This window comes from Ranitomeya variabilis, chromosome 3 (assembly GCF_051348905.1).
Source record: "Ranitomeya variabilis isolate aRanVar5 chromosome 3, aRanVar5.hap1, whole genome shotgun sequence".
NCBI lineage: Eukaryota > Metazoa > Chordata > Amphibia > Anura > Dendrobatidae > Ranitomeya > Ranitomeya variabilis.
In genome coordinates this window covers 46,363,812-46,389,972 of record NC_135234.1, presented here as the reverse complement: position 1 = coordinate 46,389,972, position 26,161 = coordinate 46,363,812, and the positions used below count along the sequence as shown (strand labels likewise).

The 26,161-nt window shown below is 41.6% G+C and overlaps 1 protein-coding gene across 2 annotated transcripts in view; it reads left to right on the top strand.

The window, feature by feature from the left end:
• NCAM2 (neural cell adhesion molecule 2) overlaps positions 1–26,161 on the top strand; it is a 585,384-nt gene that overhangs the window by 367,977 nt on the left and 191,246 nt on the right. For both annotated transcript variants that reach the window (XM_077294013.1, XM_077294012.1), the window contains exons 8-11: positions 6,020–6,165; positions 9,580–9,730; positions 16,276–16,463; positions 22,563–22,659. In XM_077294013.1, the coding sequence (XP_077150128.1) occupies positions 6,020–6,165; positions 9,580–9,730; positions 16,276–16,463; positions 22,563–22,659 (582 nt within the window). The remainder of the gene's footprint in view (positions 1–6,019; positions 6,166–9,579; positions 9,731–16,275; positions 16,464–22,562; positions 22,660–26,161) is intronic.

Sequence of the window (26,161 nt, the reverse complement as noted above, 5' to 3'; positions counted from 1 at the left end):
GAACCTAACCTGGAGATTCAGGCTGAAAAGGCTTTGTTGGCCCTCTCTCAGGGGCATGATGAAGCGGAAATATATTGTCAAAGATTTCGGAAATGGTCGGTGCTTACTCAGTGGAATGAGTGCGCCCTGGCTGCAAACTTCAGAAATGGTCTTTCTGAGGCCATTAAGGATATTATGGTGGGGTTCCCTACGCCTACAGGTCTGAATGAGTCTATGGCTATGGCCATTCAGATTGATCGGCGTTTACGGGAGCGCAAACCCGTGCACCAGTTGGCGGTGTCTTCTGAACAGGCACCTGAGACTATGCAATGTGATAGAATTCAGTCCAGAAGTGAACGGCAAAATTATAGGCGGAAAAATGGATTATGTTTTTATTGTGGTGATTCAGCTCATGTTATATCAGCATGCTCTAAACGCACAAAAAAGCTTGATAAATCTTTTGCCATTGGTACTCTGCAGCCTAAGTTCATTTTGTCTGTGACTCTGATTTTTTCTCTGTCTTCCATTTCCGTCGATGCCTATGTGGATTCGGGCGCTGCCCTGAGTCTTATGGATTGGTCATTTGCTAAACGTTGCGGTTTTAGTCTGGAGCCTCTGGAAGTTCCTATTCCTCTGAAGGGAATTGACTCTACACCATTGGCTATGAATAAACCGCAGTATTGGACACAAGTGACCATGCGCATGACTCCCGTTCATCAGGAGGTGATTCGCTTCCTTGTACTGTATAATTTACATGATGTACTAGTGCTGGGTCTGCCATGGTTACAAACTCATAATCCTGTCCTGGACTGGAAAACAATGTCTGTGCTAAGCTGGGGATGTCAGGGGGTTCATGATGATGCACCTCCGATTTCAATCGCTTCATCTACTCCTTCTGAGGTCCCTGCGTTTTTGTCTGACTATAGGGATGTTTTTGAGGAGCCTAAGCTCAATTCGCTCCCTCCTCATAGAGAGTGTGACTGTGCTATAGAATTGATTCCTGGCAGTAAGTTCCCTAAGGGTCGTTTATTTAATCTGTCACTGCCAGAGCATACTGCTATGCGGAATTATATTAAGGAGTCCTTGGAAAAGGGACATATTCGTCCATCTTCGTCCCCTCTGGGAGCAGGTTTTTTTTTCGTGGCAAAAAAGGACGGTTCCCTGAGGCCTTGTATAGATTATCGCCTTCTGAATAAGATTACAGTCAAATATCAGTATCCATTGCCATTATTGACTGATTTGTTTGCTCGCATTAAGGGGGCTAGGTGGTTCACTAAGATAGATCTTCGCGGTGCGTATAATCTGGTGCGGATAAAACAGGGTGATGAGTGGAAAACCGCATTTAATACGCCTGAGGGCCATTTTGAGTATTTGGTAATGCCTTTTGGACTCTCCAATGCTCCGTCAGTCTTTCAGTCCTTTATGCACAATATTTTCCGTGAATATCTGGATAAGTTTATGATTGTGTATTTGGATGATATTTTGGTGTTTTCTGATGACTGGGAGTCTCATGTTCTACAGGTCAGGAAGGTGTTTCAGGTTCTGCGGGCCAATTCTCTGTTTGTGAAGGGCTCAAAGTGTCTCTTCGGAGTCCAGAAGATTTCTTTTTTGGGGTACATTTTTTCTCCTTCTACTATTGAGATGGATCCCGTCAAGGTTCAGGCGATTTGTGACTGGACACAACCTACATCTGTTAAGAGCCTTCAGAAGTTCTTGGGGTTTGCTAATTTTTATCGTCGGTTCATTGCTAATTTTTCCAGTATTGTTAAACCTTTGACTGATTTGACTAAAAAGGGTGCTGATGTTGCTGATTGGTCTCCTGCGGCCGTGGAGGCCTTTCAGGAACTTAAGCGCCGGTTTTCTTCTGCTCCTGTGTTGTGTCAACCAGATGTTTCGCTTCCTTTTCAGGTTGAGGTTGATGCTTCCGAGATTGGAGCGGGGGCGGTTTTGTCACAGAGAAGTTCTAATGGCTCGGTGATGAAGCCATGTGCATTCTTCTCTAGGAAATTCTCGCCCGCCGAGCGCAATTATGATGTGGGTAATCGGGAGCTTTTGGCCATGAAGTGGGCATTTGAGGAGTGGCGTCATTGGCTTGAGGGTGCTAAACATCGTGTGGTGGTCTTGACTGATCACAAGAATCTCATTTACCTTGAGTCGGCCAGGCATTTGAATCCTAGACAGACTCGTTGGTCGTTGTTTTTTTCTCGTTTCAATTTCGTGGTTTCATACCTGCCAGGTTCAAAGAATGTGAAGGCAGATGCTCTTTCCAGGAGTTTTGTGCCTGACTCTCCTGGAGACTCTGGGCCTACTGGTATCCTTAGGGATGGGGTGATATTGTCCGCCGTATCCCCAGACTTGCGACGTGCATTGCAGGAGTTTCAGGTGGATAAACCGGATCGTTGTCCACCAGAAAGACTGTTTGTTCCGGATGATTGGACCAGTAGAGTCATCTCCGAGGTCCATTCTTCTGTGTTGGCTGGTCATCCTGGAATATTTGGTACTAGAGACTTGGTGGCCAGGTCCTTTTGGTGGCCTTCCTTGTCTAGGGATGTGCGTACCTTTGTGCAGTCTTGTGAAGTGTGTGCTCGAGCTAAGCCTTGCTGTTCTCAGGCCAGTGGGTTGTTGTTATCCTTGCCCATCCCGAAGAGGCCTTGGACGCACATTTCCATGGATTTTATTTCTGATCTCCCGGTTTCACAGAAAATGTCCGTTATCTGGGTTGTGTGTGACCGCTTTTCTAAGATGGTTCATTTGGTGCCCTTGCCTAAGTTGCCTTCCTCCTCTGAGTTGGTCCCTTTATTTTTTCAGAACGTGGTTCGTTTGCATGGGATTCCGGAGAATATCGTTTCTGACAGGGGATCCCAGTTTGTGTCTAGATTTTGGCGGACGTTTTGTGCCAAGATGGGCATTGATTTGTCTTTCTCGTCTGCATTCCATCCTCAGACGAATGGCCAGACGGAGCGAACTAATCAGACCTTGGAAACTTATTTGAGGTGTTTTGTTTCTGCTGATCAAGATGACTGGGTTGCTTTTTTGCCACTGGCCGAATTTGCTCTTAATAATCGGGCTAGTTCTGCCACGTTGGTTTCTCCTTTTTTTTGTAATTCGGGGTTTCATCCTCGTTTTTCCTCTGGTCAGGTGGAGTCTTCGGATTGTCCTGGAGTGGACGTGGTGGTGGACAGGCTACATCAGATTTGGAATCAGGTGGTGGACAATTTGAAGTTATCTCAGGAGAAGACTCAGCAGTTTGCTAATCGCCGTCGCCGCGTGGGTCCCCGACTTCTTGTTGGGGATTTGGTGTGGTTGTCTTCTCGTTTTGTCCCTATGAAGGTCTCTTCTCCTAAGTTCAAGCCTCGGTTCATCGGTCCTTATAGGATCTCGGAGATTCTTAACCCTGTATCTTTTCGTTTGGATCTCCCAGCATCGTTTGCTATTCATAATGTGTTCCATCAGTCGTTGTTGCGGAGGTATGAGGTGCCCGTTGTTCCTTTGGTTGAGCCTCCTGCTCCGGTGCTGGTGGAGGGAGAATTGGAATATGTTGTTGAGAAGATCTTGGATTCTCGTGTTTCCAGACGCAAACTCCAGTATTTGGTTAAGTGGAAGGGTTATGGTCAGGAGGATAATTCCTGGGTGGTCGCCTCCGATGTTCATGCGACTGATTTGGTCCGCGCCTTCCATAGAGCTCATCCTGATCGCCCTGGGGGTTCTCGTGAGGGTTCGGTGACCCCTCCTCAAGGGGGGGTACTGTTGTGGATTCTGTTTGTGGGCTCCCTCTGGTGGTTACTGCTGGTACTGGGTGACGTTGGTGGGTTGCGGCCTTTGGTTTCCACCTGTCCATCAGAGGCTGGGTGTTTCCTATTTTACCTGGCCTTTCTGTCATTCCCTTGCCGGCTATCAATGTATTCAGATGTGCTCTGTTTGGTTCCTGCCTACCTGCTCCCAGATCTTTCAGGATAAGCTAAGTGCTGATTTTCAGTTGTTTGGTTTTTTTGTCCAGCTTGCTTATTATGTCTCTATGCTAGCTGGTAGCTCTAGTGGACTGAGGTTCTCCCCATGTGCCATGAGTTGGCAAATGAGTTCTTGTAATCTCAGGATGGTTTTTTGATTAGGGTTTTTTGCTGACCGCTCAGACCCCTTTTGTATCGTTCTGCTTTCTAGTTTACAGCGGGCCTCAATTTGCTGAACCTATATATATCATCTCTATGTGTGTGCCTTCCTCTCATTTTCACCATCAATACATGTGGGGGGCAACTATACCTATTGGGGTTCATTCCTCTGGAGGCAAGTGAGGTCTTTATTTTCTCTGCAGTACTAGTTAGCTCTTAGGCTGGTGCGTGGCGTCTAGAACCAACGTAGGCACGCTCCCTGGCTATCTCTAGTTGCGTTTGTCAGGCGTAGGGCAGCGGTCAGCCCAGGTTCCATCACCCTAGAGCTCGTCCGTTATTTTGCATGACTTTGCTTGTCCCTTGCTATCCCTAGCCATTGGGATTCATGACAGTGTGCCTTACCTGGTGAAGAGAACCCCATTGCCTCTGAGCATGACATTACCTTCCCTGAAGGAAAAGCAACATCACTGCAGCAACCGGTCACCTGGGGTGCTGCACTACCATACAAAGGGGTTGTGGTGGTCGGACAACAAAGACTTGCCTTGTTTGGTCTATCTTATTTTTGAAGTGCGTGGCAAAGTCCTCAGCAGATATTAGGGAAGTTGGAGGAGCAGTGGTGGGCAGAGGAGGGAGTTTAATATTTTGAACAACTGTTTGGGGTTGTGGGATAAGGAAGGTACAAGGGATGTAGAGTAGACCTGTTTAGCAGAGGTGAGAGCTGATTTGAATGCAAGTGTTGCTTGTTTGAGTGCAGTGAAATCATCTTGCAAATGCAATTTCTTCCAACTCCGTTCCGCAATTCTGGATACTTGCTGAAGCTTTTTAATGATGTTATTGTGCTATGCATGACAGGGGCTACTGAGTCGATGGCTGTGGGGGTGCACATGTTGCTTGACATGGGGGACAGGTGTGGAGGACAGGGATGAGAAAGTGAGTAGATGGTGGTTAAATAGAGGGAAAGGGGAGGCTGTGAAGTAAGATAGGGAGCAGAAACAGGTGAAGAACAGGTGTAATGTGTGTTCGTCTGTGTGGGTGGCTGAGGAGGACCACTGAGTAAGCCCAAAAGATGAAGTAAGGGACAGGAGTTTGGAGGCTGCTGTCTGGTGGATGTCAATGGGGATGTTGAAGTCACCCATGATGATGGTGGGAATGTCAGCAGAGAGAAAGTGAAGGAGCCAGGTGGATAATTGGTCAATAAAGGCAGTCGTCAGGTCTGGACATCGGTATATGATGGCCATTTGGAGGTTGGAGGTTGGAGGTCGCAGCAAAGCAGGAGCCGAGGGTCATTAGCATATAACATCCAATGCTCTCACATCTGATGCTATATGCTGGTGTGACTCCAGCCTTAGACACAACCTGTGTCGCAGCCAAAGGTCACGTTCATACAATCAGTATGTGGTCAGCATTTTTATGTCATTATTTGTAAGCCAAACCCAGGAGTGTGTGAAAAATGCAGAAGTGGTGACTTGTTTCTATTGTACTTTTCATTTAATTGCCCTACTTCTGATTTTGACTTACAAATACTGACAAGAAGTACTGACCAAATGCTGAGCTTGTGAACCTGGCATTGGGCCCTCTTTATACATCCATATAAAACCAGTTCTGGAAAAAAACAATAGCTTGCCACAGTTCAGATTTTACTTCTATATCAGTGCTGTTGGATACATAAACTATAAATGTATCTTCAGGAAGCTAATTTGATTACATGGATTCTAAACTGTTACATAAAACCCAGCTGAATAAAAGTAAATGTCCGTTCAGTAACCCTGATTAAGCAGTATATCAACACAGCAAAGGCATTTACTGTTAGTTTCTCTAGTAGATTAAACAAACCTCGACAATATGGAATACATCCCATCCACAGCCCATGAGTCTTGTTGCTAAGTTACTCTATTAAATAATTTAAGCAGTAATTTAATTAATTTTCTTAACAGTGCAGCCTCATATTATACAATTGCAAAACGAGACTACGGTTGAAAATGGTCATGTAACCCTGACATGTGAAGCAGAGGGAGAACCCGTACCGGAGATCACATGGAAGAGAGCAAGTGATGGAAAGACTTTCACTGATGGAGATAAGGTGAGAGTTTCTTTATTTTTTACATTTGCATTCATGTTTTGTTGATATACATTAGGTCACATTGGTTCTAATGAGCCAATCATGTTTCAAAGTAAAAGCAAAAATATCCATTAGTTTCTGGAAGCTACAAGCCAGTATACCCAGAGCAGAAAGTGCTTCTTCCCAGGTGGAGACCAACAAACCTGGGCTGAAGACAGAACCCTCTTGTCATAGGAAAAGGGACATTGGAGTTCTTCTTCTAAGCTTGTCTAGTTAAAATACTTGTCTCACTCAGATAACTACTTTTTGGAATGAAACCAAGTGGCCAATGAGCTGATGACTGCAGGTCTGGCTTCTTATTCTCCCTGTAGAAAGTGCTGTAGGGAAATATAGCATTACATGGAAGCCATTGAAGTGTCTGGGTAGCAGTTTAATGCACTAGCTGGACAGGTCTACCAGAACGATTCTCCCTTGAATGGGGGACCTTCCTTTATGACGTAAATATGCTCTAGTAGTGTACATGCAGGGTTGGACTGGCCCACCAGAGGACCAGAGATTCCTCCTGTGGGCACTACCTTCTTCTTCAGGAGAGCACATAGTGCAAACCTTGCAGCTGTTATGGGGCTCTGGAGTGGGGGAGAAAGGTGGGCCCTCAGAATCATATCCTCTGGTGGGCCTAATGTTCTTCAGTCTGACACTGGGTACACGGATAGGAGAACTTTTCTTAAGAATTCCTGCGTGGATACGAAAAATATTCACTGTGACTCTATCCATTAAATCTTGAGTCAATCAATCTGTCACCATTACGGTAGCATTTGTAGAATTGGGGAGATCTAGGCATGTTTTTTAATGATATTACTAAAAGCCCAAACTTATTTTGGGTGTGGATTAGTGATGAGCGAGTATACTCGTTGCTCGGGTTTTCCGGAGCACGCTCGGGTGGTCTCCGAGTATTTGAGACTGCACAGAGATTTAGTTTTAGTAGCAGCAGCTGCATGGTTTATGGCTGCTAGAGAAGCTGAATACATGTGAGGAATGCCTGTTTGTTAGGGAATTCCCACATGTATTCAGACTGTCCAAATCTCCAAACACTAACAAATACTCGGAGATCACCCGAGCGTGCTCGGGAAAACCCGAGCAACGAGTATACTCGCTCATAACTAGTGTGTATTTTTAAGCAGCAATTTTAGAATAGTTCATCAATATCCAACACCCATCACCCCCTATTGATCAGCTGCTGTGAGGTCCCAAGGCCACTGGAAGACACAGTGAATAGAGGTGGAACATCACAGCTAGTAAATGGACACTAGTGACCATCTTAGATAATGTATCTCCTCTGCCATTTTCATCAATAGGAAATGATCAGCCAAATATGACCACTGCACAAGGTACTAAACGATGGTGTTTCAGGTCTGTACCTCGTGTACTTCCGGAGGTCTCTGACCCTTGTAACAGATGATCAGTGCAGTTCATTAATATTATAATCCTGGACAACACCTTTAATTTTTGTACCTGTTTCTCCTGTTCCTAAGCCATTAATTTATTCTTTGCCTATATCCTCTCAATAAAAGAGTAACAACTGCAACTTCCAGAGTTTAGTGATAAACATCGAGTCTATGGACTCTTGCTGGAAGCCTCATAAATTATGGATGCTCTTGTTTATATTTATGAACTTGAAATATTTCTCGCCTGCAAGAATGAGATTTTATTTTTTCTCTTTCCTTATTCGCATCTGTTATTTTATTCTAAATAGCCTTGGAAAAAAATGCAAACATGGAGCGATAGATGGATATATTATAACACACTTGGAAAAAAAAAATCTCATTTCTTGACAGTTATTATATGCTATAGTCCATGGCCATGCCAATATACATGCCCTTCCAGCTATTTCATTTCACATTAACTATGATTGTTGATTCACTTAGAATGAGGTTGTCAATTCTGGGCAAGGAGAACAGCCATCAGTCAGACTCCGTTTTTATCAAAAGTGTATAATAAGCCACTGTGCTTCCATTCCTAAAAACAGATTTGCAGAATATATTTTCTCTTTCCATAAAGGACATTTGTACAAACGGTGAGGAGCTATTTCCTTAAAAAGTAATAATTATGCTTTATGAAAAATCATGTCCCATTCTGACAAGCCCTTCACCAAATACTCACAGGCAAGAGATCAATTGATCGCCAGTGGTCCCATCTTACAGTTCTCCTGCAGTGGCCACAGCAGGAGATGCATGGTAATACATGGTGCACATTCAAATAAGTCCTCCACCGCAGGAGTTGCCTCTTGTAACTACTCTCCATTTTTCAATAGTGAGAGGAGAATTTAGCATGTACTTCTATCTATATAAATTTTATTAAAAAGAGGTTAAAGGGAACCTGTCACCCCCAAAATCAAAGATGAACTAAGCCCATCAGCATCAGGGGCTTATCTACAGCCTTCTGTAATGCTGTAGATAAGCCCCAATGTATCCTGAAAGATGAGAAAAAGAGGTTAGATTATACTCACCTGGGTGTCGCGCTCCGGTTCGGGGCCTCCTATCTTCATCAGATAACGTCCTCTTTTTGTCTTCACGCTGCGGCTCCAGCGCAGGCGTACTTTGTCTGCCCTGTTGAGGGCAGAGCAAAGTACTACATTGCGCAGGTGGTGGGCGTCTGCTACCTTTCCCGGCGCCTGCGCACTGCAGTACTTTGCTCTACCCTCAACAGACAAAGTATGCCAGTGCCAGAGCCGCAGCATGAAGACAAGAAGAGGACGTCATCGTAAGAAGATGGGAGGCCCCAGACCGGACCGCGATGCCCATCGGACCGCCCGCCCAGGTGAGTATAATCTAACTTCTTTTTCACATCTTTCAGGATACATCGAGGGCTTATCTACAGCATTCCAGAATGCTGTAGATAAGCCCCTGATGCTGGTGGGCTTAGCTCATCTTCGATTTTGGGGGTGACAGGTTCCCTTTAATCTCTTAAAGATGGCAACTTTTATCTCTTACTTTGAAAATGGCGGAAGACAAACTCTTCTATTTTTCATGGCTAGTCTCAGCTGGATGCAGCATTGATTGACAGCATTGAGCTAGTGTGCAAAACTGTAGGAAGTAGGGTATTTTCAGACAGTTTGGTCCCATCTATGGTGTTCTGAGAATATGAGCTGCTCTATTAAAAGAGATCTGTATGAGAGTAATGAAAAACGGACTGATATTTTCCAGAATCACCCTGACATTGCTCCATAACTCGATAATCTAATACCAAACTTCTTTATTAATATTTGTATTTTCATAGGGTATTACTCCATTTTTGGTGCATACAATTCTGGCGGTGTAATTAAAGCCCTGTGTTATACTTTCCTGAGTTGGGTTCAGTTATACATGTATTAGTATATACTGTGCAGTATCATGGAATCATGTTGGACATATTTTCTTCTTCATACACCATGAACAGAGCCAAGATGATCGTATAGAAAGTGTAGGACATCATGGGAAGTCCTCTTTGCGCATTAGAAATGTGATGTTATCAGACGCGGGAAGATATGACTGTGAAGCAGCAAGCAGAATTGGCGGCCATCAGAAGAGCATGTATCTGAATGTTGAATGTAAGTCACTTTCTGTGTAGTATGTCATTAGTGTTATGAAAAAAATGTACTGTACCGATCTGATTTATTGGGCTCAAAGTCATGTTTTCCCTGTCTTCAATTTTAGCAAAAAAAGGACAAATTATAATAAAAATCTAAAATAAATGATTCAAGCATTGTATCACTTATTGGGCAGCTTGAAGCAGTTTTGATAAAATCACATCTGCTGCAGATCTACAGTTCTTTGAATGTTAAGCTATGTATAACTCCATCCACACCGCTGATGTACAGCTTTCTGTGCATAGGCAGAAAGCTGCCAATCAATGGTGGGGACGGGACAGAATTTATGAATATAATGGATTACATGGGAGCAGGTTTACTGGTCTTTTAGCCATAATATCTTGCTGGTAAAATAGTGATTTTTTTTCAAAACTACAGCAAACAGCCCGGTAAGTGACACAAAGCTGGAATTAGATCTCTACATCATGATGCTCTCAGATTAGGTAGAAAAAACCTGGTGACAGATTTACTTTAACTGTAACATTAAGATGTTTAAATGGCTATTCCCATCTTGTACATTTATGACATATCCATGAGATATGTTGTAAATATATAGCAGATGAGGCCCCGGTAATGTGATCCACATCTATATCGACACATCAGTGTTATGAAACTCAAAATGTCACCCCCTGTACACAGAGCCCCATCCTGCCCTATATCTCTCCTTTTACCTTCACTATACAGAACCCCATCCTGCAAAATATATCTTCTGCTAGACCCCTGTATACAGCCCATCCTGCAGTATGACTCTCCTTTTAGCACCTCTATATACAGTCCCATCCGCATCCTGCAGCACATTGTTCCTCTTAAAGGGAACTTGTCACCAGGTTTGTCCCATATACAGTAGGGCCAGCACCTGTAAGCCCTATGTGATAGCATTCTAGAATGCTGCCTATATGTCCCCAATGTGCTTCCTATAAAACAAAAGACAGCTTTTATTATACTCACCTACGAGGCGGTCACTGTTCTTGATCCGGTGCCTCCTCTCTTCTTGCTTCTTGTAGATGATGCCCCTTATGTCATCCACACAGTGTCCTTGACATCGCACTTCTGCGCAGGCCACACTTCTGTGCCCTGCTGAGGGCAGAGAGCAAAGTACTGTAATGTGCATGCATGAGAAAAGGCCAAAGAATACTGGCGCATGCGCACTACAATACTTTGCTCTACCCTCGGTGATATCTAAAAAATGGGCAGATTTTAAAAAATATGCTATATCGGCACAAATGAATGAGTATATGTGTACATTATTATAAGACTACATTGTGATTTTTGGGAAAAAACAAAACAAAATTTCAGTCTACACTCACCGGCCACTTTATTAGGTACACCTGTCCAACTTCTTGTTAACACTTAATTTCTAATCAGCCAATCACATGGCGGCAACTCAGTGCATTTAGGCATGTAGACATGGTCAAGACAATCTCCTGCAGTTCAAACCGAGCATCAGTATGGGGAAGAAAGGTGATTTGAGTGCCTTTGAACGTGGCATGGTTGTTGGTGCCAGAAGGGCTGGTCTGAGTATTTCAGAAACTGCTGATCTACTGGGATTTTCACGCACAACCATCTCTAGGGTTTACAGAGAATGGTAAGAAAAAAAATCCAGTGAGCGGCAGTTCTGTGGGCGGAAATGCCTTGTTGATGCCAGAGGTCAGAGGAGAATGGGCAGACTGGTTCGAGCTGATAGAAAGGCAACAGTGACTCAAATCGCCACCCGTTACAACCAAGGTAGGCCTAAGAGCATCTCTGAACGCACAGTGCGTCGAACTTTGAGGCAGATTGGGCTACAGCAGCAGAAGACCACACCGGGTACCACTCCTTTCAGCTAAGAACAGGAAACTGAGGCTACAATTTGTACAAGCTCATCGAAATTGGACAGTAGAAGATTGGAAAAACGTTGCTTGGTCTGATGAGTCTCGATTTCTGCTGCGACATTCGGATGGTAGGGTCAGAATTTGGCGTAAACAACATGAAAGCATGGATCCATCCTGCCTTGTATGGAGCATCTTTGGGATGTGCAGCCGACAAATCTGCGGCAACTGTGTGATGCCATCATGTCAATATGGACCAAAATCTCTGAGGAATGCTTCCAGCACCTTGTTGAATCTATGCCACGAAGAATTGAGGCAGTTCTGAAGGCAAAAGGGGGTCCAACCCGTTACTAGCATGGTGTACCTAATAAAGTGGCCGGTGAGTGTATAAGAAATGTTGGCAAAATGGTTTCCATGTAAAGTTACTAAGCTGCTTCTCTCTGGAGCTCAAATGTCTTTTTATGATGGTCTGACATGTACAGAAGTCACCCTGATCTACATTTTCTTCTTGTGTGAACTCGGAGCACATTAATATATCTCAGATCCTTTTTCCTGTAACACAGGACTTCACACATAACATGCCTGTTATCTCTCTCACTGTGCCTTTAGGGGATTTGTGCTGGTAGCTATAAATATTGGCTATGTCTATAAGAAGAAAGAGAATTCATGAAACTACTTTTTTTTACATGATCATCCAACCCAAAGTAAGTCCCACTAGCATCAAAACAGAGGTGCAGCATAAAACCAGTCAAAATAATATAAATAAAATATAAATATTTACTTATCAAAAATCTGATCGGCACCTGCTAACGGAAAAAGCAAATGTGAACAGGTGCAAGACTGCACCAAGATACCACATATGCAAATATTAAATAATTGAATTTCAAATTTAATTACTGCCATATACAATTTACTCCTAAACCCAAATTCCAACAAAGTTGCAAAAATTATGTGTAAAATGTAAAGAAAGCAAGAATTCCATGATTTGGAAATCTCTTATATTTTATTCATCACAGAACATAGAACACAGATCAGACTGTAAAGTTAGATGATTTTCCATTTCATTTAAAAAAAGTATGAACTAATTTAGAAATTGATTGGAAGCGACGAGTCTCAAAAGAGATGGGAAAGGTTAACATAAGGCTGGGAAAGTAAAGTGGTATTAACAAAAAAAACGCTAAGCGTAAGTCACATAACTGTTGTAGGAAAGCCAGGTAGGCTAGGGTTAAATCCTAGCACCACAGGTTCTGATTAGGTGTACCTGGATGGCCATGGCCAGGTGACTTATTCATTGGTCAGTCAGCTACGGGAAGCTGAGCAGATTGGATTTGTGTTGGAGCAGAGAGAGACAGGTCAGAGTCTCTCTGTGAGGAGACTGCACAAGGTCGTGTGCAACAAACAGCAAGTATCACTGGTTGCTATGAACAATAGGCATTTTGTGTGACTGAACTGGGACTAGATCAGCCTTGTCTGAGTCACCGGTGAATGTGAGCACACTGAATTAAAGAAAGATCTGTATTGTCATCTGGGTGAGACTACATTATTGCTTTGACTTCATTGAAAAAGAGCTGAGCGAGTTTTTGGAGTTAAATAAATCTCACACTGCTTTGACAATCCCATGCCTTAGTGAACTTCAGCACTTACCTGAGACAATGAACCCTATAATGTGTATAAAAATAACATGTTAAAGAGACAGAGTCTCTCGGATCTCGGAAGCAAAGATGGTGAGAGGTTAACCAATCTGTGAACAGCTGCAATTTAAAAATTGTGGAACAACTGCCATCTTCTTTGAGTCAAAACTCTCTGAAATCAGGAGATCCAAGAGTAGAGGACCATCCAGGTTATTAAAATTGCACAGTTCAAAACTGCATCTCTGATGGTATGTGGCTGCATTAGTACCAGTGGTATGGGCAGCTTGCACATCTTGAAAAGCAATATCAGTGCTTGGTATAATATAGAAGTTTCAGTACAACATATGCTCCCATTCAGACAATGTCTATTTTAGGGAAAGCCCTTCATATTGCAGCAAGACAATGCTAAACCACATGTTGCATCCATCACAACAGAATTATTACCTATCAGTAGAGTTCAGGTGATGAACCGGCCACCTTCAGTCCAGACTTCACCAAGACAAAATATTTGGCACATTATGAAACAAAAAAAATTAGGCAAAGAAGACCCAGGACTTTGGAACAATTGAATCCTGCATCAAACAAGAAAAGGGGTAACATTCCTCTTCTAAAACTCCAGAAATTGGACTCCTCACTTCCCAATTGTTTACAGACTGTTACAAACAGAAGAGGGAATACTACACAATTATAGACATTGCCCGGGCCCAACTTTTTTGAGATGTGTTGCTACTAATGATGAGCAAGTGTGCTCATTACTCAAGTTTTCATGGCATGCTTGGGAGTTGTCCGAGTATCTTGGCCGTGCTCGTAGATTATATTTGTGTCCCCACAGCTGCATTCTTTGCGGCTGCTAGACAGCCTGAATACATGTGGGGATTCCTCAACAACCAGGCAATCATGCAGCTGCAGGAACACAAATATAATCTATGATCACACCCAAGATACTAGGAGAACACCCGAGCATGCTCGGAAATCTCGAGTAACAAGCATACTCGCTCATCACTAGTTGCTACCTAATATTTCTACACTGCACTTCCTTAAAAAAGCGGCGTTTTCCAGCCGCGAAACACGTGTCGGGGTTGTTATTCTGGCGGGACCACGCTCCTCTATCTCCCCTCCTGCGTCCTGGTAAGTTGATTAGGCTGATTTATTGTTTATATATTTATTTTGTTCATTTGACATCCAGTCACCAGCTGATCACTGTACCAGGCGGTATTGTACGGAAGGGATTCTTATATCCCTTTTTTTCCCCCCTTCCAGGACCATTGTACAGCATGGGGACTTTAGAGGGGTGGGTTTCCCCCGATATACAGTATATGAATCATGGCAACTACTATATACCTCTAAGTATTACTGATGTTGGTTTTAAATTTTTGTAATAATAAAGTATCTTTTTATATATTATGCTCCAGTTTCTCCTATCTTTATTCTAATATTTCTACAATAGTAGTTTTTTAAATGAAGTAGAAAAAACGTCCACTATTCAACCTTCTGATCTGTGATCTATGTTCTGTTATGAATAAAAAATGCCTACAAGAGATTTCAAAATCATTGCATTCTTATTTTCTTAACATTTTACACAGCGTCACAACATTTTGGGAATTTAGTTGTTAAATTGAGGTTTTCAGCTGACAAATTGGTCAAATCTAGTGATGAGCGAGTATACTCGTTGCTCACGTTTCCCAGAGCACGCTCGGGTGGTCTCTGATTATTTGTTAGTGCTCGGACATTTAGTTTTTGTCTCCTCAGCTGAATGATTTACAGCTGCTACACAGCTTGAATACATCTGGGGGTTGCCTGTTTGTTAGGGAATCCCCTCATGTATTCAGGCTCTCTAGCAGCCACAAATCATGCAGCTGCGGAGATGAAAGCTAATTCTCCGAGCACTACAAAATACTCGGAGATCACCTGAGCGTGCTGTGGGAAACGTGAGCAACGAGTACACTCGCTCATCACTAGTCAAAACATGTGTGCCGATCAACCACAAAAAAAGTCACACATACTTCTTTCTGGCCAAGCCAATGCCTAAAAATTTAAAGGGAAGGTATAATCCAGCACTAGTTAATAGCAACCTTGGATTAATGGGACCTGTGCTCAGACAAATGAGGAGGCAGTCACCACCTCTAAATGCATGCTACAAAAAAAATCTGACCAGAACCTCCTAACAGAATGCTGAAAATGTGAACAGGTGCAAGCTGGTGGGACTGTTCACCTGTTCACTCTTTATCATTTTATTAGGACGCCTTGGTTAAGTTTGTTTTTTGTAGCATACTTTTGAAGTCAGTAACTTCCTCCATAGGTGGCTTAGCAATCCTCCCATCAGTGAAAGTGTTATGGACTGATCTGGTGATGTGGATTCTGTAAGTCAGAATGAGCAGCAATGACTGGAGTCGATGATACAGCAGTGCAGAACTTGCTGGATTACACATGGAACAGTGATGACCAGTACAACTGGATAATCAAGATAGTAAATCAATAAGCCAAACAGGAAGTGCCAGATACAGCAGGCTGTTTAGTGAGAACCTTTCCGAAGCCTCTCTGTTTTTCTCTAAGGTATTGATCCGAAATTCTGGTTGTGAAAAGTAAGGTCATTGCTTGTCTTTTTTTTTATGGGTTTAGCAAGTAAGGGTCTTGAGACTTAAACCCATATATTGGGAAGCACAGAGCTGCTCCTGTTTGCTATTTTTCTATCATTCATTCATCTAGATATGTTTTGATAAGCATTCACCAACATGTAGGTATGTTTCTATATTAAAGGCTCAGAACTCCCCGTTAACTTATATGTCATGCAATATTTTGATTACACCGTTTGATAACACTCAGTAACCCCAGGATTTGCTTTTGTAAGTGTTCTAGCACCTTCTGTATTCCCTTACTATAGGTTTGTCTCATATTTCTTTGTTTTGCTTCACATATTGTTTCCAATTTTACCCTTCATAGATTATTATGATTTGTTCTCTTTTTCACCTGAGCCTGATGCGATCTGTGTAGATGTTACATCTGCAATTGTGACAAATCAATTTAAATTTCATTTGTAATATTCATTGCAAACTTTGTCTTCCAACAGATGCACCGAAATTTATTTCAAATCAAACCATCTATTATTCTTGGGAAAACAATCCAATTAATATCAGTTGTGATGTTATCTCCAACCCACCATCATCAATTTTCTGGAGTAGAGAAAAAATTCTCTTACCTGCACGGAATATAACAAATATAAAAACCTACAGGGACGGGAAGAAGATTCTGTTAGAGGTGAGCACAGTTCTAATGAACCCCATAATGTCACAAAATATGAATAATAAACAGTGTGCGGTACACAGCATTGAAATAATGTACATGTGATGTCACAGCACCATGACCTCACCGTAGGGAAATAATGTACAAAGTGATGTCACAGCACTATGACCTCACCATATGGAAATAATGTACACGGTGATGTCACAGCACCATGACCTCACCATATGGAAATAATTTACACGGTGATGTCACAGCATCATGACCTCACCATATGGAAATAATGTACACGGTGATGTCACAGCAATGTAAACATGAACACAATGTTGGCGAACTGATGTCTCTTCACAGGAATATCAGGCACAGTGATGGTATAATACATAAATAATAAACACTGGGGAGACATAGGATAAGATCATTGCCTACAGTGATGTCATGGTATGGAAATGATTTAAGTGACAATGATGTCACATAAAAGACACAGAGCTGGGATAATAAACAATGAAATTACAGTGATGAGTTTTTATATGGTCAAGACATCTAGATAATTAATATAGTGATGTTACAGCACAGGATAAAAGTGAAAAATGGTTAAAGTTAAAGGGATCCAGTCATCAGGATTTACCCTTGGAAGGCATGAGAAGTATATTATCAGATACCTAATATCCTCTTATCCTCTAAATGGTAAAATTAAGTGTTTAAAGCTGATACATGCTGTCCGATGCATGGTAAACATGTAACAGATATTGTCTGTTTGATGCTTCAGAAATAGACAGCTGCCATGGATTGAGCCATATGGAAGACTACTTGGGCAGACAGGTCCCCAGATGCTTCTCCCTGACCCCTCCTCTGGACTTCCCGGTCTCTCACCATAAATGCATGCAGGAAGAAGCTTGTCAATTCTGGACAAGGAGTAGCCGCCAGGGACATGTCTGTCCAATAATTATGTTTTTTTCTGGAACACTGTGGTATTTTCAAAGAGAGTCAAACATACATGGCTAATACAGGCTGCCTGTGGATCAAGCAGAATATATGAGCTATCAGGTTCCTTTTAAAAACTAAGTTTAAAGGGAATCTGTCACCTCATTTTTCGCATATATGCTAAGCCCACCGTCATCAGGGGCTTATCTACAGCATTCTGTAATGCTGTAGATAAGCTCCCGATGTAATCTCTAAGGTAAGAAAAATAATTTAGATTATACTCACCCAGGGGCTGTCCGTTGTGGTCCGGGTCCGATGGGCGTCGCAGTTCTGGGTCTGGCGCCTCAACCATCTTCATGCGATGACATCCTCTTTCTTGCTTCCGTTGCAGCTCCTGCGCAGGTGTAATTCTCTGTCCTGTTGAGGGCAGAGCAAAGTACTGCAGTGCGCAGGCGCTGGGAAAGCTCAGAGAGGAGCAGCACCTGCACACTGCAATACTTTACTCTGCCCTCAATGTGGCAAATCAGTATGCCTGCGCAGGAGCCGCGACACGAAGCAAGGAAGAGGATGTCATCGTATGAAGATGAGAGGCACCTGACCCGGACCGGGACGCCCATCGGCCCGGACCGCACCGGGACCGCCCCTGGATGAATATAATATAACTTTTTTTTCTTATCTTTCAGGTTACATCAAGGGCTTATCTACAGCATTACAGAATGTTGTAGATAAGCCCCTGATGGCTGTGGCCACAGCATATATGTGAAAAATTAGGTGACAGATTCCCTTTAATTGTCCCTGCTCTCAATGTCAGCATGAATGCCGCAGTATATCTGAAATCTGTGTGGGAGAGAGCAAGGAGTAGGAGGAGAAGGATGGCTTATTTTACTCCTCCATGCTTTCTGGTACATGCTAAAATGGCAATTACACTACTGCACTCCCACTGTCTACTGGCATTGATTGACAGCAATTCCAGACATGCTGCAGTAAAACCTGCACCTAATATCAATATCTGAGCAGAAATCTTACAAAATGTGTAGATGGGATTTGTTGAGGTCTTGTCTACTTAGCTGGGACCATATTACACAGGAGATTTGTTTGCACCTAAGAGGAAACATACCCCTACAAACGTACCCCTGTTTTTAAGTACATAATTTTTTTTTAGCACTTTTTATTTTTTTATATATTTTTTTACAATGATCCTTACATTGATCATTTACATTTTCTTCTAACTCACATACGTTTGGAATTTGTTCTTCTTGCAGTGTTATTTCTCAGACAATTACTCATAAAGTTGGGTGAAACTCAACTTCTTGAATATTCCGTGTTTTCAATTTTGTTAGCACCAGGGAGAATTATGGAGAGTTTCTGTGCCATTAATCATGAAAGGTTTTGGGCCTAGGAAGCTAAACAAGCATTTATCAAGCTGTAGGTCATCAGCCCCTATCCAGATATTTGTAGATACAGGGTATAATCAGTGCCATATTCATTATTCATGGCACAGTTTTATTTTCTTTGAGTGGTACAATGTCTCAGATGACAAAAATGACATATTTATTAGAATTGACGTTCTATCACTATAGTCATTACTTAGCTCAGATCTGTTTTATTACTCTTCAGAGACATGTTAAGCTTTGAAAGTCAACAGTTTTTATTATTATTAAAATTCCCTATAATATTTTTAATTTTGAACAGAAAACTGATTCAGTGTAGCAGAGAATAGCTACAAATAACGAGTCTCGATATACTGTAGATATGTACGCGTACAAATAGGAGATGGGCTAGAGAGCCACTGATTAGGCAATTACGGTACTATTTGGAAGTATGACTTTTAGTCACAAAAATGAAAAAAATACAACTACCATCAAACATTTATGTCTTACATAAAGATTTAGAGGAAGATCATTCCAGGTACATTACAGCTCCAAGATAATGGTTGCAAAGTGCATTTGGGACCCTCAGGAACAAGATCAGCACTATGGCTAGCAGAGTTTGGATTCTGTCGGAAAGGAAGGAATAATAGTCTATGATACCTCTAGAAACATGTCTGTACGTGTAGTTGGATGTACATTTTCAACTCCTGTAGAAATGTCATCGGAAGATTCAAACAGAGGTCTAATTCATGGGTTTGATTATAAGCATACCAAAGTGGGGTACTGTCAGCAGGGTTTAGTTGATAGTAAGCGGACCTTGGATAGTTTTTGATCATTATGATCAAAATTGCTGACTGTAAAGAAATGTCAATATAAAAGACTTGGAAGACTTAGGTCAGTGAGGCGGTGGATACCGCGTGTGCCCACATCCTGTCTCTGTGAGTCTTTGATGGCCTTTGCAGCCTCACTGACCTAAGTCTTCCAGGTCTTTTATATTGACATTTCTTTCCTCCACTAGAAGGCCAAATTTGCCTTAACTGGTGTATACTGCCAGGCCTGTTATACGGATGCAAATTAACTATTTTTTGGGGGGGCACAATCAAGCATACAAGTGTATCTAGCACACTGATGAAGGTCCAGTATCGACCGAAACGTTTGTGATCATTGTATGTAAATAAACCCTCTTCTCTTGCATCACAACACTCCGGAGTGTGCTAGTCACTTGCATATATACGTCAAGGTTTGGGAACCTATGACTGTGCACCTCCCCCCTTAGGCTGTGCTTTACATTTTCTATACCTGGATATATGTCTAAACCTAGTTGTTTAATAAGCAAGTACAACATAAGAAACACAGAATAAAAATTGTTAAAAAGACATAGTCCCCAATGTATCATGTTATTTTTCACATAATGTTTTTGGGAGGGCATGTACATGATGAACAAATGGGCAGATGTAGGGAGATAGAGAGAGGCATGCATAGTGCGGCTCGACAATTTTTTCCTCTGATGTACAGGGCTATAGATAACAATAAAATATATTATGTAATAAGGGACGGCGCTATAACAAGAGAAGAAAAAACTAAAGGACGATGTTATGCATAATAAGGGAGGTTTTTTAAAAACAAGAGTATTACTCATCATCTCTCTGCAAGTAAAGCTAAATTAACATTGAAACATTATTGTGAACATGTGTACTTAAGATATAATCTTTATGTGTAAGCATGCTGCTGATCATCAGCTGGATGAGTCAAATGCTCGTTCATCTGGTGAAATGATCTTTTGTGCAGCACAAAAGATCATTATTCTCTGCCGTGCATTGTCCTGTGTAAACAGGGCTCACGCAGCCGCGAACCATGGCATCCCATATGCACTAAACAATCTATTACAGATCGCCAAATGCACATCGTTTACTGTGGTCCTCCTATGTAAACAGGCTGTTAAACGCCCACCTATCGCTAATAATCTACCTACCAATCAATGGTCATTTAGTGCCACCCGTCATCCTGTAAATGGACCTTTGTACAGTGTAGAAACAAAACAAATACTTATATCCTGTAATTTGCCGCTGACTTTTCATCTGAATACAGCCATTTTCTTGGTTTCTTTTCCATCTTTCGAAACCTTCTTGACAATTTCCTAAAGCTGTGATGTGGTCACTGTAAAATTTGCTGTCCTGTTCATTGTGCCCCTGATAATAAAAAGGTTGCATATATAAATATATATATACATAAACATGTGTTTCCTGAATAAAAAATCCCCCACATTGCATCACTGAATATACAGGGTGAGCAATTTGAATAGGTACACCTAAATAAAATGGGAATGGTTGGTGATATCAACTTCCTGTTTGTGGCACATTAGTATATGGGAGGGAGAAAACTTTTCAAGATGGGTGGTGACCATGGCGGCCATTTTGAAGTCAGCCATTTTTGATCCAACTTTATTTTTACCAATGGGAAGAGGGTCATGTGACACATCAAACTTATTTAATAAGAAAAACAATGGTGTGCTTGGTTTTAACGTAACTTTATTCTTTCCTGAGTTATTTAAAAGTTTATGACTACTTATAAAATGTGTTCAAAGTGCTGCAAATTGTGTTGGATTGTCAATGCAACCCTCTTCTCCCACTCTTGACACACTGATAGCAATACCGCAGAAGAAATGCTAGCCCCAGCTTCCAGTATCCGTTATTTCAGATGCTGCATATCTCGTGTCTTCACAGCATAGACAATTGCCTTCAGATGACCCCAAACATAAAAGTCTAAGGTTGTCAGATCGGGAGACTTTGGTGGCCATTCAACTGGCCCGTGATGACCAATCCACTTTCCAGGAAACTGTTCATGTAGGAATGCTTGGACCTGACACCCAAGATGGTGCACCACCACACCTTCCATGTGCAGCTGCACTCCATCGCTTTATTGCCAGCAGCAGAGCAATAGGAATTATCCCTGTGCAGCAAAAAGCGCCAAAAGTATCATGATAAGGGTAATCTAATCTGGACATGGACCCCCCTGGGCGGTAGTCCAGATTGCCCTCATTATTTCCGCCCTTGTTTATGTTTAAAGCGAGTAACTAATATAACCTACCCAAAAGATACAGGGAAATACCCTCAACTGTAAACCTCAATATCCAATTTTATAAATGTACAACATGGCACAACAGTGAAGCAGTAGCAAAAAGGTAAAATTAAAACAAATCATGAAACAATAAATGCAGCACAGTAAATAGAGATCCAAACCACATCAAAATGCTAAGGATGATTAATAAAGAGGCATAAACTGATACTGGCAAGAGTTTGAGGAGGGTCAAGAAATGTAGGGAAAGAAACCCTACTTATTACACTGCTCCCAAGTGCAGTTTCATCCTTCCCTAAGGATGAGACATCAATGTTATACAAACATTGAAGTTGAATGTCCTTTAAATGGTTTGCATTCAAACAAATTCAATATATCTACTGTTCGTATTATAATAGTGTTGTTACTGGAGGTCCATGGTTCTTCCAGCTTCATGCATTGACTTGATAGCCATGTGACTTCATATCAGGTGATCATGGTGGTCAAGGAATGGCATGTGATGTCCTCATGGGAGGAATATCATAGAGTTAGACATTAATTGACTGTCATGATCACATGGCATGACATTACGACAAGGATGTCAGACGACTGCATACAGCTGGGAAACAAGGAGGACATTAGTTTGGTGGTGAGGAAAGGGAACAAAGTTCAGAATGATGATATATTGCAATGTGCTTAACGTCTCATAAGTATAACTTTTATATTCAGAAAGTTTTTATTTTTTTATTTTTATTATTATTGTTTTTTTTAGATTACTCCAATATCAGACAATGACTTTGGACGATACAACTGTACAGCGATCAATTCAATAGGATCAAGAATTCAGGAGTATGTGCTCACATTGGCTGGTATGTGCAGTGTGATTCTTATGTAACAGACTTTTACTAATGCCTATTTAGGTTCTTTTACCCTCAAGATAAATAACTTTGCCAGTCACTCTGAAAGGGCTTAAGGTTTTATATTTGTCTTGTATTCCCTTCGAGATGTTGGTATTTCTTTTTTAAACAAGATTACAAATGTTGCATTTTGACAGTCTGGGATATGAATTAAATTGAGTGGATGATTTCCCTAAAGTATAACTTGTATGGTATTTATAGTGTAAAGCTGAAAAGCATGAAGCGGAAAAGCACATGACTGGGCATGAGGTACGGCTGACCAGACATCTGATGCTCACATCCACCATGGGATATTGTTCTCAAACGTCTCACCAGCAAGTCTTAGTCAGTCACAACATACAGATTATCTATGTAAACAGGTCTTATGATTACTTTAGAACACGATTCTCATTCGAGATATATGGCATACGTTTGCAAATATAAAATTCCGAGGATGCCCTAAGGGGACTTTTTTATTATTTTCTTATGGGTATAAAGTCTTACATTTGCTAATATGTCAACAGAGCAGCCTTCTTCCTTTCCACTTTACTCAGTTTACAGGGCATTACTGTCGATGTAAAACCGATTGACAGATGGCTCCCTGTTGCCTAATTGTGGGGAGCCAGCTGTCAATCAGCATGATGTCGGCAGTGATGCCCTGTCAAGAGAGGACACCGGAAGAGCAAGAGCTGCTCAACTGACATGAGATCAAATGAAGCAGCAGAGTCGCCAGCAGGAGCGGTCTGAGACCACTGTTAGCCAGCAGCAATCAGTGGTGGGCATACAGGCATACAGGCAACTACTTGCAAGTTCTGAGCCTCATAAGAAAAAATAAATAAATAATTTGTGAATAACCCCCATTATCATGAGCAATGGGAATATTATGATTTTTTTTTTATAAAAAAGATCATCTGTCTCTCCAATCTTACACCGGAATGCTGCACAGATCATGTTCCAAGTTAACATCCAATAATGTAAGCAGAAAAAAAGGTTTTTGCCCCCAAAAAGTGCTATTAAAATCCAAACAAACCACATCAAAAGACTCAGTCAGTCAGTGACCTTTCTAGCCTACTTGTAGTCTTGTGGTAAATGGAAAGCCACAGGTTAGAGACCATTGTCATAACATAATTATTAATCATGAGAGAATATACTCGTTACTCGAGATTTCCCGAGTATGCTCGTGTGTCCTCCGAGTATTTTTTAGTGCTCAGAAATTTAGTTTTTATTGCCACAGCTGAATGATTTACATCTGTTAGCCAGCATAAGTACATGTGGGGATTCCCTACCAACCAGGCAACCCCCACATGTACTTATGCTGGCTAACAGATGTAAATCATTCAGCTGCGGCGATGAAAACTAAATCTCCGAGCACTAAAAAATACTCGGAGGTCACCTGAGCGTGCTTGGGAAATCTCGAGTAACGAGTATATTCGCTCATCACTAATAATTATTAGAATTTTAAATCTCAAATCAGAAATGTCATCAAAAGCAGAGGAATGTGCCACAGAACCCCCACTTTTTTCTTACCTTTGGATTTTGCCACCAAAGACTGCAATGATTTCTGAGACACTGGTCTTAAGAGAGCATTGAAACTCCTCTTGATTGTTTTTATACATAGAGAAATGGGTCATTTTATACACTAACTGTCATTATAAAAAAAGGTTGTGCTGCATGAAATGTTTCGAAGAAGCATATTTATGTATTTTTCCCCTTTGTTACATTTTGTAATTGTTCGTTGTCTCTATTCCTGCCTGGTGACTGTTATGATTGAGCTCTACTGTGTGATTCGAGCGATTTATATGCTCCCACTCCCCTACCGCAGAATATTCCTTAGAAATAGACATCTGCAGAGGACATCCTGGAAGGTGCACCCTATTCTCATATTTTGTTGGCCACTCTGTGCCTCAATAGACAGATTCTTTGTTGAGCAAATGTCTAGTCAAAGGCCTATCACCTAGCCAAATCAGATTTCATGCATTGCACTGAGGATGGGCAAACACCCAAAAACACATGTTTGCAAATAGAGTTTTTGGTGTGGTTTCTTATCAGTCATGTAGCAAGGCTCATTAAAGGGTCAATATTAAATTATAGGATTGCTACATCCAATATGTGGCTTTAGAGTTGAAGTCCTCATCCTCTCTGCAGAGGCTGGTTGCATAGTGGTGAGTACTAACATTTCTGAGCGGAATTGCAATAAAATTTCTGGAAAATCAATTAAAACTTGATTAGAAAAAACGCATTGCTACACAGTGTGGGAATGATACTCTCTTGAGTGTGTCGGGAGGCAAAACAGGAAGCATTTCCATTTAAATGTTCATTCTGGTTTATTGCTGCTTCATAAATCAGCCATAAGCAGACAAAAAAATAAACGGCTTTCAGTGCAGGTAAAACAAAATAAATAGTTATTTTGTCAAAGTCTCTTGAGAAGCAGTCCTGGTCACACAGGCTGGATAGCATCTAGTATAAGGGCTCACCTTGGATATAACACACCGGAAGCCGTCTTCCTCCACACACAGATCATGTGTCAAACAATGGACTCCAACCACACCCACAGTTGAGGGATGTGGGCAGCCCATGTCTCAGGCTGCATGTAAAATCTGGCCCAAATGCACCAAACAATCCTCTTTGTGCTATGTGCACTAGAGCAATACTCTAGGATTACATCACAGATGACAACCATCTCTGTGATGCATTCTTCCCATCAACGATCAAACATCAGCGATGTGTCTAGTAGCTGCCTTACAAGAGTTTGAGATGATCAAATCAATTTGGAATATTCACATTTGTTATTAATTTCCTCAGAAATTTCTATCACCCAGAATCTGAATTGTTTTTGCAAAAATGGCAGCCAAATTAATTCAGAGGGCCAGGAAGAGCTTAACATTTTTTTATCCTCACCTTTCCTTGGTCCCTTCCATACCTCTCCCTCCACCGCCAATCTTTTGATCAGTTCTATTGTTTTCTCTTTATGTATTGTGGAGCCTCCATTTTTCACTTTGTCCCACATGACCACATGGGATGTAACCCATGTCTGAAGTTAATTAAAGTCAATGATGTGAATCTCTCCCCAGCTGATGGTGTGGAAGCTTGTGAAGAATAGCAGCTCCAGAGGACTGGAAGGAAGAGGATAGTAGACAAAAGACATAGGAGCCTAGGGGTGGACTGACAGTGGCAAAAGGAGTATGGGAGGGACCACAATGGAAAGGTCGTGGATAAGATTTTTTAAACCCTTTTCTGGTAGATTCAATTTGCATCACATGTATTTGAATTTCACTGCCAATTTTGAGTAAATCTACAAGACTCTAATTTTGCCAAATTTGCTCTTTCGCACATATACCAAATTCTACTTCTTGCTAGATCTCGGCATCTGAGCCACTTTTTTACCAATGCTTATTTACATGATTAGGCATGCAGAGCGGAGCATGTTCATGTGCCTCTTACTTGACTTATTCTATTCCTTTTTTAGGAACCATTT